The 18,378-nt window shown below is 49.9% G+C and overlaps 2 protein-coding genes across 2 annotated transcripts in view; one reads left to right on the forward strand and one right to left on the reverse strand.

The window, feature by feature from the left end:
* Nek6 (NIMA related kinase 6) overlaps positions 1–12,432 on the forward strand; it is a 71,673-nt gene extending 59,241 nt beyond the window's left edge. The window contains exons 7-9 of the mRNA XM_032903227.1: positions 3,633–3,726; positions 8,603–8,716; positions 11,113–12,432. Of these exons, the coding sequence (XP_032759118.1) occupies positions 3,633–3,726; positions 8,603–8,716; positions 11,113–11,223 (319 nt within the window). The 3' untranslated portion in view covers positions 11,224–12,432. The remainder of the gene's footprint in view (positions 1–3,632; positions 3,727–8,602; positions 8,717–11,112) is intronic.
* A 1,409-nt stretch (positions 12,433–13,841) lies between these two features.
* Psmb7 (proteasome 20S subunit beta 7) overlaps positions 13,842–18,378 on the reverse strand; it is a 58,475-nt gene continuing 53,938 nt past the window's right edge. Inside the window, exons 7-8 of the mRNA XM_032903228.1 lie at positions 16,352–16,503; positions 13,842–14,088 (exon numbers count right to left, since the gene is read on the reverse strand). Coding sequence (XP_032759119.1) covers positions 13,977–14,088; positions 16,352–16,503 — 264 coding nt within the window. The 3' untranslated portion in view covers positions 13,842–13,976. The remainder of the gene's footprint in view (positions 14,089–16,351; positions 16,504–18,378) is intronic.

Genomic DNA, 18,378 nt, shown 5'->3' on the forward strand with positions numbered 1-18,378 from the left:
TCGGCCTTCCACTTTGAGGCCCATGTTCTGTGGTTTCTGCAAGTTTTGCAATCCCCGTTTCTAGGATAAAGACCCAGGTAGGTCAGGTTGGGTAGACTCCTCTTTCTTCTGCACAGTCCCCCTGCTCTGAGGGACCAGGCAGGGCCAGCTCTGATGCACCTGTGAAACTGCTTGGTACAAGGCGGATTGTGTTGGCTGGGACAGGACCCCTGTCCAGGGAGATACCCTTTCCTGCCAGTTTCCCCAGAATCACCATCCATGGGGTCTGGAAGCCTCCTGTGCCTGCCACAGGTCCGGGTTTCTCTGAAGTCTGTTGTTTAGTCTGTTTCACACAGTGATGCGTTATGCTCTGTTACGTCTGTCGTTGGTAGAAAATCCAGGTAAAGTAGATATAGCTGGAGAATGTGCTGTGTTCTTCAGCTTCATACTCTCCTGCAAAAGTCGTACAACCCCCCACCTCCATAGCACCCCACCTTTAAGAGGCACAGACTGAGGAAGCCTGGGTCAGGGACCAGAGGGTACGGTGCCCTCCAGAATGGGCCAGTCAGTCCTCAGCTATAGTTTAGGATTCCCAGGTGAAGCAGAGGTGAGTAAGGCTTGTCTGCCCCTCAGACTGCAGCAGTGTGCTCCCAGAAACCTGTGAGAAAGACAGAAGGCCAGACTCCAGGCCTGGACACTGGCTTAGCTGGACCTTTACTAGACCCCTTCCTGTGGTGCAGCCTTTCTGGGTCTCTGGCTAGGACAGGCCTGTCCCAACTCATGATTAGCTATTCCCTGCTGGACACATCCTGGGACGGGCGACTCTCACCTGAGAGTCCACCCAGAACAGGGTCAGCTTGGGGTCACCACAGCTCCCCCAACACTGGAGTAGAGAAAAACGAGAAGGCGGGTGTAGGGACAGAGCGATGGATGTGGGCTCTGATAAGCAGGTAACAGACGCGTGGTTAGTCGAGGACAGACAAGTGGGTGGATGACATGTCGGAGGCATCTTGGAAGAAAGTTCCTCCCTGGACATGGTGTATACATCTGTAATTCTTGCACAAGAGGCAGAGGCAGGGGGATCGTAAGTTCAGGGTCAGCCAGGGCTGCTTAGTGAGAAGCTATTTCACAAACCAAGGGCTGGAAGTATATATTTCGGGAGTAGAGCACTCGCCTGGGTGAAGTCCTGATTCCAAACCCCACACTGCAACGAAACAGGAAGTGAAAGGTGCAGGTGAGGCTCGAGTTCAAGGCCCGCTTGTTCCACATAGGGTTTCAGGTCAGCCAGGCTACACAGTGAGACCCCGTTTTCAAACAAGAATTTTCTTTAAATTACACCAGTGAGGTAGAAGGGCAGCAAGAGGTAAGGGGAGGCAAGGACCTCTCCCACCTCTCCCGCAGCACCCCTGGATTTCACTGCAGGCTGTGGCAAGGACCTGCTTTACAGCTAAACAGCGAGAGATGGTGGTGGCTGTCCTTGCTGGAGTTCCCCAGTGCATAGGCACAGTGGAACAGAGCTCAGAGGTGACAGACAGCAGCTAGAACTGGTTTGGGGAGGTAGACTTATACTGGCACAAGATGTGGAACCCCCTCACCTTCAGACAGGTCTGGCCCAGGCTTCCTGCAGATCACCTCATCCTAGAGTCCCTCCTGCCCGGACCTAGGGACAAAGAGGAAGCCAGAACAGGTGGGAGGAACCAGAGGCGGCTCTTATGAGGCTCATCAGTGGGGCCTTACGGCTGTGGGGCAGCCTTTCTGGGACGCAGCTCCTGGCCAACTCCATACTGTTATCCTAGCATTATGGGTACCTAGTTGCTGAGACCAGTGATGCTTGCCCCTAGGCTCTCACTACTGACCAAGGTCTGTGGAGTCTCTGCTCTGGTTTGACTGCAATGCCTTTATAGCTTAACACCTGGCCATCGGTTTGGTTTTGTGTTCTCAGGACTGGGGTGAGCAAGGGTTTATTCGTGATATCCCACTTGACCTCACGAGGGCCAGCCAGAGTTACACATGTTGGCTGGCAGCCCTTTTACTCAGGAGCCACCAGCCCCTGATTCCAACCATAGAGAATGCATACAGGATAGGAGGTTAAATTTTCAACTTTGCGTGCTGGCTGCCACGGTGACAAAGTAACGGTCACGGTTAGACATGTGAGTTCATGAGGACCATGGCTCTCAGACCACTGTCTATTGAATAACTGGGACATTAGGCTGCAAAGAGTGAAAGACATGTGCAGCCGGCTATATAACGTCCCACGAACCCCTTGACTCCTGCTGTGGACCAGAGCTGTCCTGCCCAGGGTGTCAGGAGCCACAGCCCAGAGAAGTTTAGAGCTGGCCCCCTACCGGTCTACAGCAAAACCGGGGTTTTATTTCACATCCTAAAGATCCCATCACCTCCCAATTACGCCGTCAGCTAGGGACTGTTAGCATGTAGTTTTGCGGGGGGGTTTCAGACCCAAGCCATCTGGGTCCATGGCGGGTAGACCTTGAGGTGGTTTTCTCTGTCCATGTGTATGAGTTACTTTCTAGTTGCTGTGATAAAATACCACAACCAAGGCAACTTCCAGAAGAAAAGGGCTTATTCTGGCTTAGAATTCCAGAGGGAGAGTCTGAGGAAGCATGGAGGCTGTTGGCTAGTTTTATGTCAATGTGACACAAGCTAGCGCCGTCAGAGGAGGGAGCCTCAACTGAGAAAATGCCTCAGTAAGATCAGGCTGCAGACAAGCCTGTAGGCCGTTTTCTTAATTAGTGACTGGTGTGGGGGGGGGGCAGCTCATGTGGGTGGAGCCGTCTCTGGGCTGGTGGTCCTGGGTTCTATCAGAAAGGCTGAGCAAGCCATGAGGAGCAAGCCAGTAAGCAGCAAATTCCATGGCCTCTCTCTCTGCATCAGCCCATCTCCAGGTTCCTGCCCTGTTTGAGTTCCTGTCCTGATCTCCTTCAGTGGTGAACACTGTTGGTGAAGTATAACCAAATAAACCCTTCCTCAATTTGTTTTGGTCACGGTGTCTCTTCACAGCAGTAGCACAGTGACTGAGACAGCAGCAGACAGGCAGAGCGGGAAGCTGAACGATCGTGATGAACTGAAAGTGCGATGTGGCTGTAAACTCTTACACCACGCTCCCACTGCCATCTTCCCTCACATGGCTGCACTGTTAGACGTTCCATTCCCTCCCCAGACATCTAGAGATCAAGTGTTCAAGCAACTGAGCCTGTGTGGACATTTCTCACTCAATCCATCACATCCTGGTTTGCCATTCAGCTCTGAAAGGCGTCTCTGGTGAACTGAAAGACTTTGTCATCATGAAGTTGATTATTTTAATGCCTTTGACTTTATCTAAGCCTCTTGACCTGCCTGAGCCTCCGCTTTCCCTCACGTGTGTTTGTCAACTTTGGACAGTGGTTCTTTCCTGTTGAGATATAAACTGTCACCTAAAAGGACAGTAGTCACTTGCCTCTCTGCATTGAGCAGTCACTTTGAATCCTGGCCCCTAACCATTTCTTAAAAATAGAGATTCTGAGGATCCACTTAAAGTTCATGGGGTCCCAGGTCCATTTCATTGCCCTATTAGCATGGGCGACCAAGGAGGGGACAGGCCCTATCTCTTCTTCCTGAGGCCCCCACCCTAAGTCCCATCCCTTGCTGTGTTGCAGTGGAACACCATACTATATGTCACCTGAGAGGATCCACGAGAATGGCTACAACTTCAAGTCAGACATCTGGTCCCTAGGCTGCCTGCTGTATGAGGTAAGTGATGGGCTGCACGGCAGCCTGTGGGGACTTCCGTGGGGGCACAGGTAAGACAGGCTCACCTACCAGTTTAAGGAAGTACCTACCTGTGCTCCACATACTCACCTGCAGACTAAACCCTACAGTTTCAAGACCCTTGGGGACCAGTCCTTCACCCCTCAACAGACATGGTGTTACTAACACCATCCAGGCAATGATTGCTGGAAGGGTGGTTGGTAGTAAGCTATACTTCTGTGCTTCGAGAAGGAGATGGAACAGCATTGCTCTTCCCTGGTTTCTTTGGTAACCACATCTGTATATTGGTAAACAGGCACTGGGAGTGGGTATGGACTCAGGCTTGGCTCATGCCCATGTTACCCCCCGTAAGGAGGTACTCTGTTTTTGCAGTCCAACAATGTGGGTCTCATTGCAGACCTTTCACCTCCCTAGCTATGGAATGGGGCCATCCCTGGCTGTTTCCAGATCTGGTAGCCAGCCTGGAGCCAGGGACAGGACTGTTGAATCTTAGTATGCTCAGGATGAGATAACAAGGATGTCTCCATGTTGGTGGCTGCACCTCCCACTTAGGACACACTATGGAGCATTCCCAAGAGTCTCCACTGAACACTGGCCACCTTGCCACAACATTGGAGCCCTAATGTACAGGGTGACAGACAGGTGATTGATTTAGGGTTCGGCCTGGAACCCCATCTGTCTTTTGCTTCCCTGGAGCTGAGGTGGGGTGAGGGTCTGTCTTGGACTAGTCAACCTGAAGGTCAAAACTCTCAATTTCTTTACAAAGTGTAGAGTTCCTTTTCTTTTTGAGCCAGGAGCTGGAGATTCCTTAGGCACCTCGGTTTTCTTTTCTGTAGGGGATGGGGTGGGACCAAGACCTGGTGTCCCAGCTGAAGAGGATGCATTTTAAATGCCTGGCTAGAAAGGACGTCCTTGTAGAGCGGTTGGGTGGGCCCCCTCCTGGGGCTTAGTAGCCCTGTATCAGGAAGGCCTCTGGGCCTTTCAGGCCAGAGCAGTCAACAGTGGGGTAGGTCCAGTCTTTTTGAGACTCTGGGCATCAGTTTCAGGAATAGACTTAATGAACACCTGAGTGGGACCTACCTGAGGTCAGAGGGATTCAGAGACTCCTCTGAGAGAGCATCACCCATGCCTGTCAGGTGCTGAGTGAAGGGACAGCTGTTCAGGAGATCCCAAATACTCTTCATGAGTAAGGTCTGCAAGAGTGAGCAGTTCTGAGGTCTGTGAGCTGCCCACAGAACCCCCAGCCATTGGGCCTCCTGGGGAGACAGTGTCTGGCAAGAGCCCAGACTGGGCCAGTCAGCCCCTCCCCCACTGGCTCTAGCTGCCCCACGTGTGGGATGGAGTCCCTGCCTTGTAGAGAGAACACGAAGCCCTGTGATTGAGGCACCCAGCTCCAGACACTCCGGCCTCTCTATGAACCCATGGACCAGCTGAGCTGCGCAGCTGGCATTTGCTGCCCGTCTTTGGAAGCCCGACAGCTTGACATATTTCCCTTTTTGCTTTGGCCAACGGGAGGTCTCAGCACAGCTCAGCTTGGGTCCTTGTGGAGGGGGTCCCCTTTGACCTGCTCTCATGTGTACTGTCCCTAGCCCAGATGGCTTATCATTTTCCTTTTTCATCCTCTGTTGTGTATTTTCAGAAACCGCTTCCTGTCCCCTTAAAGTCACAAGTGTCTCTAAACATAAATAAATGCAGGCCAGTCTGCCCGAGAGACGAGCTCTGTGCATTCCCCAGGGCCAATGGAAGATGACAGCTGGCTCCCTGTGTTCCTGCCAGCCCTGGTCCCTGCCCAAGCCTTTGTTACAGCTCCTCAGAGGCAAATGTAGCCCAGTCTTGGTCTGCACCAAGTCCACGATCATGGCCTTGATGGGTTCCCAGCCAAGCAGGCTGTTCTAAGTCCTAACTTGGTGCCTAAACACACACTTGAGGAGGTGGCTTCCAGTGTGGTGGCAGGGCTCAGCCTTGTCAGTTGATCTAGTTGTTGGCAGTGTGTCGCTGAGTGCCTTGTAGCTATGCAGTAGCAAAAGGCAGTGGGAAGCCAAATAAATCAATCAGTCCTCTAGGAATATTCACCCACAGGACAGGACAAAAGGTGGCATGGCCATTCATGGGCTGCCCTCCAGGGTGACAATGGGCTCTGTTGAAGCTGGCATCCCTCTGCACCCCTGCAGTGCATTAGGGGAAGAAATGTATATTTTCCCAGCAGGCAAGGAGGAGCCTCATCTGGGCCCAGTGCTGGGTAATTGGCAAGAGGTGTCCTGCAGTCATGGCTGCCACCTCCCTGAGACCACCTGTGGTGCCTTCCTGTGGTATCAGTGTAAAGAGCTGGGACAAATCTCTCTCTCTCTCTCTCTCTCTCTCTCTCTCTCTCTCACACACACACACACACACACACACACACACACACACACACACACACACACACCACCTCCCGCTTCCTGCTTAACCTAGCTTAGACCACTGAGGACTCATGTGGACCCCATGGAACATATGGCATGCCAACATGGCCTGAGGTGCAAAGAGGACAAGATCAGAAACAATCCCCTTGGCATCCTTTCTTGAACCCTGACAACTGGCTAAAGGCCCTGTGCACTTTCCTGTGGAGGAAACGGAGTGGCATTGAAGCTTAAGGCTCACTTGGTACCAGCCCCTTGCAGTGGGGACAGAGACCCAGTAAGACAGTGGACTGGGGAAAGCTGCTTTGGAATTCTGGCTTAAACAGTAGACTGGCCCAGAAAGCCCCTCCCTCAGAGAACTGGGCCACACATCCTCTCCTGATCACCCGTCACTCCAGGCTGTGCTTGGGAGAAGGTGGGTGACAAGAGAGTATCTGGGGTCCTTTTCTCAAGTCAGGTTTCCTTCCTCCACATCTTAGGTTCTCTGAGATAGATACATACTCCTTACACAAGAAGAGAGCCATGACTCTGGTAGTCTAGAGGTAGTAAGTATCCGCCCCCACCCCCCCCAACAGCAAGCCCTTTTGCTCCGACCTGCCCGGGGCTGGCCAGCCACCGGTCTGAGTAGATCTCGCCATCCTGGGTAATCGTTATAATCCCCATGTCGCCAGCAGGCCCTAAAGTTACTTCACAGACTGCTGTCCTGATCAGGGTGGCAGTCCCGTGGCCAGCAGCTGGATGGTGAGTAGTTTGGACATGGCTTCTGTTGGAACCTACAGCTTAGAGAAACCCTGATAGTAGGGAAGGCTCACTGCTACCCTGTGCACAGCAGCTCTCTGTGATGATGAGGGGGAAGTTCTGGAGAGGAAGGAGAGAAGATGGCTCACCCCTTGCCCCATTTTTCTGAACCATTTGGAGTTAGTTGCAAAGGGCTACATTTGTGAAAGTCCAGACTGGCTGGTGAAGGGCAGTCAGTCCCTCTCCCAGGTCACATAGCCATCAGCAGAGCCAGCATTAGTAGACTGACATTCAACACCCTGTCTACCCATAAGCCACCTTCAGAATACTCACCTGGATCCTCCAGCTGTGGCTGAGGGCCACCTAGGAGCCTTCGAGGTTCCCTACTGTGCTAGCAAATGTCCTTTCGAAGTTGCCCAGTAATTGCTGACACCAAGGTTCGTTTTAATTTTTTGGAGGCATGTCATGCCATTTTGCAGGCTCTGTGGTAAAACCAGCTCCTCAGTGTGGGTGGGGACTCCATATACTTTCCACTCCATCTTGTATAGGTGATTGCAGCCTAACTATGACGTGGGGTGCAGACAGACTGGGAGACGGGCATGATCACCCAATGGCTTACTAGCAGGAAGGATTGGCTGTCATTTGGCAGGATGCATTAGTGAGCACCAGTCAGAGGAACCACTTGAATCCCACTATGGACCTATCAGCAGATGGGGCTGTCCGGTGCCATGCTGGGCTATGTCCATCCCCTGCAGACCTTCTCTGAGGCTTCCCTTAAGTGCCCTTAAGTAGGGAGTCTGGGTACTTAAGGGAGAAGTTACCTCCTGGGATGAAAACATAGTAGGACCACCATCCCAACAGTCCCGTCACTCACCAGTGCCTGCCTCTCTTCAAGGTACCCAGGGTGCTGTGTGAACCTTGCCACACCCTATAGGCCAGAGCCTCCAATGTAACAGGGCTAGACAGCCAACTTTTAGGGCCTAGCTTCTCTCTGCCCTGGAACTTCATCATTCAGGCAGACAGGTTCCCAAGAATGGTGTCCCACTGTTCTTTAGACAAACTGGTCAGAGCCAGGTATGGTGGCACTCACTTATAATCCAGGCACTCAGAGTCTGCAGCAAGAGGATTACCAGAAATTCAAGCCAGCCTGAGCTACATTGTTAGTTACAGGATAGCCTGGGCTACAAAGAGCGAGCCTCAAAGAGATAAAGGCGGGTTGGGAAGTGCTTGCCTTGGGTGCATAAGGACTTGAGTTAGAATTCCCAGAATTCTGAAAAAGCTGCGTGGTGCGAGTGTGTACGGGGAGAAGTGGACCGACTGGTCCTGAGGGTCACCGGCCAATCAGCTTAGCCTACCCACTCGACAGACTTCATGTCAGCGAGAGACCCTATCTCAAAGGAGCACTAGCTCCAGAGGCTAGCTGTCCCCTGAACCACACACACATGCACAGACACAAAAAAGGGGAAAAAAGAGAGCTTTTAGAGAAACTGTCAGGCCCAGTCTGGTGAGCAGCCGGTCCTTGAAAGAAGGGGCCCTAAGTGAGGTGGGGACTCAGGATTCAATAGCGCTTCCTTATTGCAACCCCAACCTCCCTAGGCTGGAGGGAGAAGCCCACAGGACACTCACTGCAGTGGGGGACCAATCAGTGGCCCCTCTGGCTTCTCAAATCCTTTTAATTAGACTTTAAGGCTGGTGTTTGAGCCTTTGTATTCCTTGCCCTGCAGATGGCAGCTCTCCAGAGCCCCTTCTATGGAGATAAGATGAATCTCTTCTCCCTCTGCCAAAAGATTGAGCAGTGTGACTACCCGCCTCTCCCGGGGGAGCACTACTCTGAGAAGGTGAGCACGCTGGGGGCCGGGCCTGGTGTACTTCCGGGGTGGGGGTGGGGATTCTGAAGTGCCTGAAGTTTGTAGGATGGCAGCAGCAAACAGATGCCCTACGACCTATTGCCAGGTTAGTGGAACCGAGTACCAGGGAGGTCAGAGGTGACCACCCTGGGCTCACTGGTTGGTCTCCTGCTCTGTGTTACAAGGCCCGTAACCCGTAACTCTGGAGCTCTGACTCTCATATTTTATGCTGGGTGCAGGGGCCCTGGACAGTTACTGGCTGTGTGAAGCTCATCCTCAGATCCATCATTTTTATAAATGGGTTAAATTATATCTCCCTCGTGAATAAACTACGAAGGACAGCTGACAGGTCTCTTGGCACAATGGTGGCTCAGGGCACAGGCAGTCAGAGCAATATACTCCCTTCATGTCCTTGAGTCTCGGCTTCCTCATCTATAACTTGGGGTCAAAACTACAATCCCCTGTTCTACCACCACCATCAAAAGTAGCAATTGGAGGTATCAGCTCCATGTGAATATTTGCAAAACATCTGTGATGTCTGTTGACAGTGGATGCTGAAGGTGACAGTCTAAGGTCTTCCTGGGGCCACTCTGCAGGACCCTAGGCCACTTCCCCATAACGCACTAAGGCACTGGCTCTCAGCCTGTGGGGGTGGGGCGTCAAATGACCCTTTCACAGGGATTGCATATCAGATATCCTGCATATCATATTTACAGTTCATTAACAGTATCAAAATTACAATTATGAAGTAACATAGCAATGAAATGATTTTACAGTTGGGGTTACCACAAAAGGAACTTATTAAAGGGTTATAGCATTAGGAAGGCTGAGGACCACTGCACCAAGTCCATCATCCAGATGAGTTAAGGCTTTACAAGGGGCACCTTGCATATAGGGGCAAAGCCTAGGCAGAACCATGCAGACTCCAAGCCAGCCTGCAGGCCCCCTGGCCTCACCCATGCAGATGGCCACCCCTGAGGTGGGAAGGCCACAGGAAAAAGAGAATTGCACATCACCCCTCTCTTCCATCAGCTCCAGTGGCTGGAGGAGTTCTCACTAGCCATTCGGGAAAGTATCTGTGGTCTGAAGAACAAGCGGGCAGGGAAAAAAATGGGTTACTTTCTTCACAAAGTTTGTTGTGCACTGGCTTGTTCCTTGCCTTGTTTACTCTAGAATTTCTGCACTACTAGAAGACGTGACTTTGGCTCTAATCAGTTCTGCGCTCCTGTGCTAGTCTGCCAATGGGTACCACCCACCCCACTTCAGTGGCAAGGCAGAAATGAAGACCCCAGAGCCCTTAGCTTTAATTTCCTAAGGCAACCATTCCATCTCACTAGATATGTGCCCGGCAGGCAGCAGCTCCAGATTCTGCTACTTAGCACAGGGTCTGTCCCTAAACATACCCTACTTTTAAAGTTATCATCATGCTGTATTATTTTGTTATTTTTTGTTGTTTCTCTTTTGGATTGCTTCTAAGTGATTGCAGGGCAGACTTCATCTTGACCTAGCTTTCAAATTTTCACCTGATGGGTCAACCATGGTTCCCTTCCAAAACAGCTTCAGGGATCACTGTCTGTAGATGATCTTGTACTCCAGATAAGTTGCACGTATCATCGTCATCAGCTCATGGATTCCCAGTGTTTTACACAGCAATGAATGGGATCACAAAATGGGCCAGTTAAAGCAGCTCAGTGCTTCAGAAGTTCAGGACTGACTCCCTGAGCCTGAAGTGGATGCTGCAGCCCCAGGGCCTCTGGAACATGCCTGGGTCCTCCTCAGACTCTTTCCTGAGTCCCTAGGACTCTCTGGTCCAGGACTTCCCCCTCTCATATTTGCTGGTGACCAACAGCACCCCCAGCAGCAGGCACTGAGATAGAAAATGTTGCAGCCAGCCCAGTGGTGCACGTTTAAGACCCGGGCTTTTTAAGGTCATTATTTTAATTACCATTAAAATAACTAGCACTCTGGCTATCAGAACTAAAGGGATCAGAGGCTTAAGGTGCCCCTCCCCCACCCTGGCGGGCAAAGCCTTCAGTGTCTGGATAATTAAAAGCGTGTCTTTCATGAGCACAATGAAGAGGCCAGGGGGTGTGCAGACTGCAGCCTTGCTGCATGTTAATGCATTTATTATGATCAATAAGCCCTTTCCTTGAGTTTTCTCTGGTTTGGGCTTTGTGTGACTGACAGCGGACATACATGTGCACAGTTGAAAACTGAAGGTTATTTGAGGGTAAAATTCTCAGGGTCTCAAAGCATCACCTTTGGAACCAGATAGGTCTATGCACGTGTGGGATCTGTGTGACCATGTAACTTACCCTGAAAAGTACTGTTCACTTGAAACCATCTGCGGTGCACTGTAAGACTAACAGAATCATCTTTCCTTGCAGCTTCGGGAACTGGTCAGCATGTGTATCTACCCCGACCCTAACCACCGACCTGACATTGAGTATGTGCACCAGGTGGCTAAACAGATGCACGTCTGGACATCCAGCACCTGAATGCCACACCTCATCAAAGCCAAACGTCACTTGTCTTACTTGAGTCCTCTCCCCAAGTGGTACCTGGAAGCCCCCACAGCCAAGACCAGAGGACTCTCAGCTGCCTCCCAAAGGTGGCTACCTCTGCCACTGAGCTGAAGGCAGCTGGGTTATGGTCAAACTCCAGAGTCCTTTCTTTGAACTGCTGCAGACAATCTGAGCTGGGCTTTAGTGGGGGAGGGGCTTGGCAGTCATCAAAAGCCCTGGGCCTACTGAAATGTGAACCTCTGCCTGGCGGCTTCAGACCTGTCCAGGCCCACACTGTCAGGACACCTGAAGGGAGCTGGGTGACTGGTGTGGGCAAGACTCTGTTGGTTTAGTTCTTAGTTCCTTTCTATACAATCAGACTGAGTGCTTCATTTACTCTCTTGTAAAGGGATACAATGAAAATAATGGTTTAGAGTAGGGATTTCGCTAGTATTTTCTCTGCATTTGCTAATTTGATGAATGACAGTGAGGAGGAGCACCTAGCACCCGGCATTTCGGCGTAAGTGGCGTCTGGTAGACAGGAGGGTTCTCACGATCTTCTGATCCCTGCCTTGTACCATCCTCACCTGCTGGGACGCTATGGCTCACTTCAGGACAGTCCACAGCACTTCATCCACCGGGAAGACAGCAAGAAAATTCCAAAAACTTTGCTCTCACACGGTTCTTTTCAAATTCTGGTTCTGTATCTTCCTAGTGACCTGGGCAAGGTGTTGGTCTTTCTGGGCCTTCGTTTCCTCATCTGCAAATGGGACTAATAAGGTATCTATCTTCCAGGTGGCTGACAGGATTTAAACAAGAGATGTTATTCAGCTGGGCCAGTTTAAGCATGTTATCCCAGCATTTGAGGGGTAGAGGCAGGAGGATCAAGAATCCAAGGTTGCCCTGAGCAATACAGGAAGTTTGAAACAGGAATGGACTACATAAATAAGACCCTGTCTCAAAAATAAACCAACCAACAAAAGCCAAACCAACAGAGATGCAGATCAGCCCAGCAGTGGCAGGTGATCCAAAAATATGGCCTGTCACCCCTTCAGAAAATTCAAGTCATGGACCATTCGTGTCAAGAATTAAAATATAACTGTATTATGTGCAGGAAAAGCAGAAATATGTTCACTTACTTTTTATTCCCAACAGGATTAACTGTGAAGACTAACTTATAAATGTGAATTTAAGGAAACTGAAGTGTTGGAGGAAACAGTCTGAATTTTGTTCTTCTATGCTAGTGGTTCTCAATGTGTGTATCGAGATACCCTTGACAAACCTGTCTCCAAAAGTATGCACATAATGATTCATAACAGTAGCAACATTACAGTTAGGAGGTAGCAGCGAAAACAATTTTATGGCTGTGAGTTACCATAACATGAGGAACTGTATTAAAGGGTCGCAGCATTGGGAAGATTGAGAAGCACTCGTTTATGCAATATTCAAGAAGTAACCGCTTGGTGACAGGCCTGTGCTCCTGTGTCTTGGAACTTTCAGGCTAGCCACTGCCCTCTGAGCAGGCCTATACTCCAGATGCAGCCTCCACTCAGACCAAACTCCCCATATTTTAAACAGAACGAGGTCCCTGACTCCATGTCAGTGCTGTCTCGGACTGCTTACCAAACCCAGCACACAGCAGCAGCACAACTTCTTGAGGTGCCTTTAGAAACAACCTGTCAGGCCCCAACAGTCCAAGTAACGCCAGGCTATGTTTAAGTTCCCCAAATAATTCTGACACTCATCAGCCAAGCTGCTGCCCTCAATAAATCCACTGTACCCTTTCGAGTAGTTTGCACAAGGGAATCTGTTCTCCAGTGTCCTGCCCCAGAATACTCACTCTGGGGAAGGATCAAAGTCATTGCCTCCTACCCAGCACTAACTCCTCAAAGTTTTCCTAACTCTTCGTAAGAACTGTTTCTGTTCTGTCTGTGGTACGAGTAACCTCTGCAAACCAAAGAACTTAATTTCAGCACTCCGCCCACTGTCCATACTCAAGAGAACCATCTGTCTAATAAAATGGCCCTTGGGATGTGCACAGTCTCCACCAATCACTATCTAGAGAAGCAATGCAATGCTATATCCAATTACTGCACAACAGCAAACATCAAGCACTCCTTTGGCTATCATGAGAATGGCTAGAGTGCAGCCCACCAGTCTCACGCAGCCATGCCAAAGCCAAGTGTCCATCTGTCTTTTTCTAGACCTGAATGTGGTCTAAGAATTCAAACTGAAGATCTCTGTCCTCTGTGTGAGGGATGGGGGTGTTAAGAGTACTAGGGATGCAAACTTGGAGTCTTATGTATGTAGGGAAGCCTCCCACGGGGCCTGAGACTCCCTTGCCAGTGCTTTCTAAGGCATAGGCTGCCATACATTGATTCACCCTGTCAGGACTGATGCCTGGGGTTACCCCCAAGTGAAGGTGAAGTAAATAAGCGCAGGCCCTGTCATAGACCTGTAGAACCAAAGAACCCAATCTGGTTTCTAGCCACAAAGAACTAATCGGTTTCAGAGGGCCACACCGCTAACACCCCAATACCCCAGAAAGATCTGGTACATAGAAAGGAAAGTCAGGTCAGTAGTCCCACCGTCCCCACATTACAGCCACTCACTAAGTTTTCTGGTTTGTTTTAATTGAGCAGTAGCCAAATGCATGTTTTCTGATTGGGGTAGAGTGGGGTGGGTGGGGCAGGGGTGGCATGTACACCGAGTCACCCAGAGAGCTATCCAACCACCCACAGCACCGTTCACGAAGTGTCCATTGTCTGAACAATCTCTTCTAGCACCTCGAGCTCCAGAGGGGTGACTTTCTCCGTGAGGACAGCGGTAGTGCCTTTCTCACACCTGTACCGGCCAAACCTAATGAGGAAAATAAAAGCAATCAGACTTCTGCTCAAGTGCCTAACTGAGGTCAGGACAAAGACATTCTGGCCAGACAGCAACAGGCGTGACTGGAGTCCTGACTCTGGGGACTCCACCTCTGTGGCTTCAGGGAGTCCTTCACTTCCAAATGCTACAAATGGTACACCTGAAAGGGGTGTGTGTAGGTTGGTGAGTGTCAAACAACACTTAGGAGATAATAGAAAAAGCACTGGTTTCCAATTTTCCTTCCACACCCCAGCAGAACTTAAAAGCTACTTGGTCATGTGACTTGAGGTTTCCACTTCCTTAAAACTCACATCCTATGTATCAAATGTGAGTGATGTAATCCAGCCTTCTGCCCCACAACTCTAGAAGCAACAGCAATACCACATAGCCCCCAGCCATGCTCCACACTCCTCACTTCAGACAGCACTCGAGATCAACTGTCCCTGCAGGGCACCACTAGGACATACCCACCTGACCTGCCTCCTTGGGGCAGGTCTCTGAGCACAAGGTGCCCACCCTGATCCACGTGTACTCTCCTAACTCTCCAGTCCTGAGCCTGGCAAAATGCAGAGCCAGACAGCTGCTCCTCTGCCCCATCCCTCTGGAGTGACAGTCCCATCAAGCTTACATCCAACCAATGACCATATGCTCTTAAAACATTTGTCCCTTCAAACAGGCTCTTGAGCTCCAACAGGAAGCAGAAAGAGGGTACATGACAGTGCAGGTGGACTTTAGGAGAAGGTACGCTTTTTCAAAATACATCTGTCCTCATTCCCTTAAGGTTTAAAAAAGTCTCTTAGACCCCACCTTGCTGGGTCACTGGCAGTTAAGTGTTGCCTTGAGATAACAGCTCAAGAGGCTGACTCATTTGACCTTTACCTTGTCTTTGGGGGAGTGGACACAGAGCCCTGGTGCCTTTTGGGTAAGGCTGGTCTTAGCAGCTTGGAGGGCAGCAGCCAGGTCCATGATGATAGGCATGGAACAACTGCCAAGCCTTTGCCCCTCACCTGCTGTTCTTTCCAGAAAAGGTTCCCTCATCCAGGCAGCATTCTCTGAACCACTAATTAGTCTAAAGGACAGTGGGGTTCTAGAGTGTGTGTAGCACGTGTACCACTCCAAGGCAGATTATTACATACCTACTATGTTTAGCCCCTCCTCTTCCTTGTCACCTTGTTGGGTCCATCCCCACCCCAAAGGCTAGGAATGGAACCCAGAGTCTCCCACATTCTAGGCAAGTGTTCTGCCACAAAAACTACACCCCTGGCTCTGTGGTGCTACCCTTAGCACAAAGGTTCCTTTTGTAGCTACCCACTTTTCAAGGGTGGCTTTGAGAATTCTCTGCCTGGGTGACTATCATTCAGCCCACATGGAACAGAGGCACTCCCCAGGTCTCTTCCCAAAGGATCAGCATCCTTCAAATGGAAGCTCCTTCCCAAACCAGCCCTATATCTTAAAGGTTCCCTTTTCCAGCTGTATCATTTCAAATACAGGACTGATAAAGAGCCATCATGCCAGCCAGTGGCCATGCGGTCACCTACCCAGAGCTGTCTGACACTAAGCTTCCACAATGAAGAACTGCTAGCAGTGAAGACCCAACCTTTCTTGTGAATCTAGAACTAGGGACCCTTGGTGGGTGTAGAAGCAAGCCTTCCAGAGGTCCCATGCTACAAACCAGAGCCCAGAGTGCTCAAGTAGCTGCAACTGTCAATTAATGAGCTACAGCTGCATGCAAACCTAGACCATCACCTCACAGCTCAGATCCTGGCTTGCACCAGTGAGGTGAAGCACCCATGGATGTAGGTCATGGTTTCAGTGGCATAAACAACACCGGTACATACCATGGCCACAGTTCAGAGGTTTATAGCCACCAGATCAGAACTTTTAGGGTGTGTTGGGCCAGTCTGAAGAAAAGCTGTGGGCTGGCTATCATGAAACCTAAACACTTCACAAGATTCCATACAGGGCTTAAGATGCTGAAAAAACCACAGGGTGTGGGGCAGGGTCTCAACTCAGCCTAAAGTTCTCTCTTGGACCCATTCCACCTCTCCTGCCAATGCATGACACATGAAGACACTTCTCAATGTCTGACCACCACTGAGATCATAAAGTAGCCCTGACTCAAAGGACTATTGTATAAGCTACTTTGGAATACTTGGCTTTTCTCAGTGTGGTAAAACATCCAGAGAGCCCAATACAGGTGGCATGGAGATGCCAAAGGTGACAGGACAAGAAAAATGGTATCCCTTTCACTTACCTGGTCCCTTTCTTGTTGGGCACTGAGTATGGACGGAGAAAGTCCAGCTTGCTCTTGCTGATAACACACAGATCAATGTTGCTTCCAGACCCCAAGTCATTAAAGATGCCAGCTGCAATAGCTTCACTCACTAGCTTCTTGGCTTCTTCCTCCTGAGAAAGCAAAAGGCATCCATCATAAGTTATGCTGATGGAGAATGGTGGGGTACTCAGCACACCTAATAGTTCACGGGTCTGTTTGTTAATGGGTGGTGCTTAAAACCTCCCTCAAGCTGGGCAGAGGAGGCACTCACCTTTAATCTCAGCAACTGGGAGGCAGAGGCAGATGTATCTCTGAGTTCCAGGACAGCCGGGGCTACACACAGAAGTGCTGTCTTAAACATCACCCCCACCTCCCTAGAACTCCAATGGCTTGCCTAAAGCTCCTCAGGTGGTAAGCAGGAGCCTGGACTTCTCAAACCCTTCATACCCATGCCCTTTCTTCCCTATAGAGTCTTCCATTGTATGAAGACTCAGTAAGTTCTTCTCCTAAGGGCTGGGCAGTAATATTTTAGGTTTCAGGGCACACTCATTGTCTGTTAAAGTATTCAACGCCAACACCTAGCATATAGCAGTCACAAACTATGCATAAACAGGGTGATTCGGCTAGATTTGTCTCCTGGACTTAGTTTGCTAAATGATTAAAATACCTTAACATTGACCCCAGGATAGAATCCCCCCATTCAATAATGGGGAAAGACAAAGCTGAAGTTTATGAAATCAAGGAGTAAGGTGAACAGATACCAAAAAATAAATAAGAAGTAAAAAAAGAAAAAAGGAAAAACAAAACAAAAACTATGAAAACCAACTTCTTGGTAACATAATAGACAAAATCAGCACTATGAGGCTGAGACAAACTGGTAAGAAAACACAATCATAATTCTGGGGAAATGTGGCAGAGTCAAACTCGAGACCACTTGCCCTCACAGAATTTGTCTCTACCCAACCTATGAGCCTACAGGTTTATTAAAGTGACTTACTATTTTTCTCCAAAATTTCCCCATAATTTATTTAGTTGAAGTAGCCATCATATGCCAAGGGAGACACTAGGACCACAAATAGAGGTCCCAGAACTTCATCCTCTTAGAATTTTAAGAGTTCACTGGGAGCATCAGTCCCATGTGACAGTTTCAAGGCATGTCAAGGGTCAAAGGCTGAATAGGAGAGACAATAATGGCTGCCTCAGCAAAGCTTCAAAGAGAGCGGGAGGCAGACTGTAAACAAAGGCATCCAGGAAACAAGAGCAATGCAGGCAGCAAGGCAGAATGTGGGCCTACCAAGCTGAAATCCTTTATGAAACAAGGGCGAAACAGAGCCAGCCTCTCCTAGCATGTGTTGCAGCTGTTCCCAACAGCACAAGGACACAGACACTAGAGCCCAACGAAACTCGCATCTCAGTAACACCACACTCAACTTCAAGCCCCACTCCCAGACTGCCCCAAATTTAGTCTAAGAACCTTGATGGGCAGATTCAAGGCTTCGAGTAGTGAGAAAATCTGAGCCAGGCTTGAATACTAGTGACAGGAGTGCCCTCTACAGACCCAGAGGAGGAGAGAGACAGCTCCACAAGAGTGGGAAGGGAAGGATCTTTACCAAACGAGCAGTCAGAAACCTTTGTGAGAGCAGTGAGGCAAGTTATTCTCATGTGCATCTGCACAGTGCTGTGAGAATTCACCTCACAGGATCATCTAATCAGGAACGTCTGTTTCTGACCAGTCCCACAAAAGCCTTACAAGAAACGAGAAAAGGTGGTAAACAAGAGATGGTAGGGGATGGAGACTGCTCCCACATAGAAAGCAAAAGCCAACCACCGGCTTAACAAATGCAGCCTCATTCCAACTCTGTGTATTAACCAACCTTAGATGTGCATGTGCACGCACGCTGGGAGGGCCCTGCTTGCTCCCCTGCTCCGGGCTTCTGTCTCTCCCCCCCTTCTCTTTTCTCCACTTCACTACCGCCTTTCTTTGTCTGTTCTTATCCCCTTAGCTA

This window comes from Rattus rattus, chromosome 5 (genome assembly GCF_011064425.1).
Source record: "Rattus rattus isolate New Zealand chromosome 5, Rrattus_CSIRO_v1, whole genome shotgun sequence".
Lineage (NCBI taxonomy): Eukaryota > Metazoa > Chordata > Mammalia > Rodentia > Muridae > Rattus > Rattus rattus.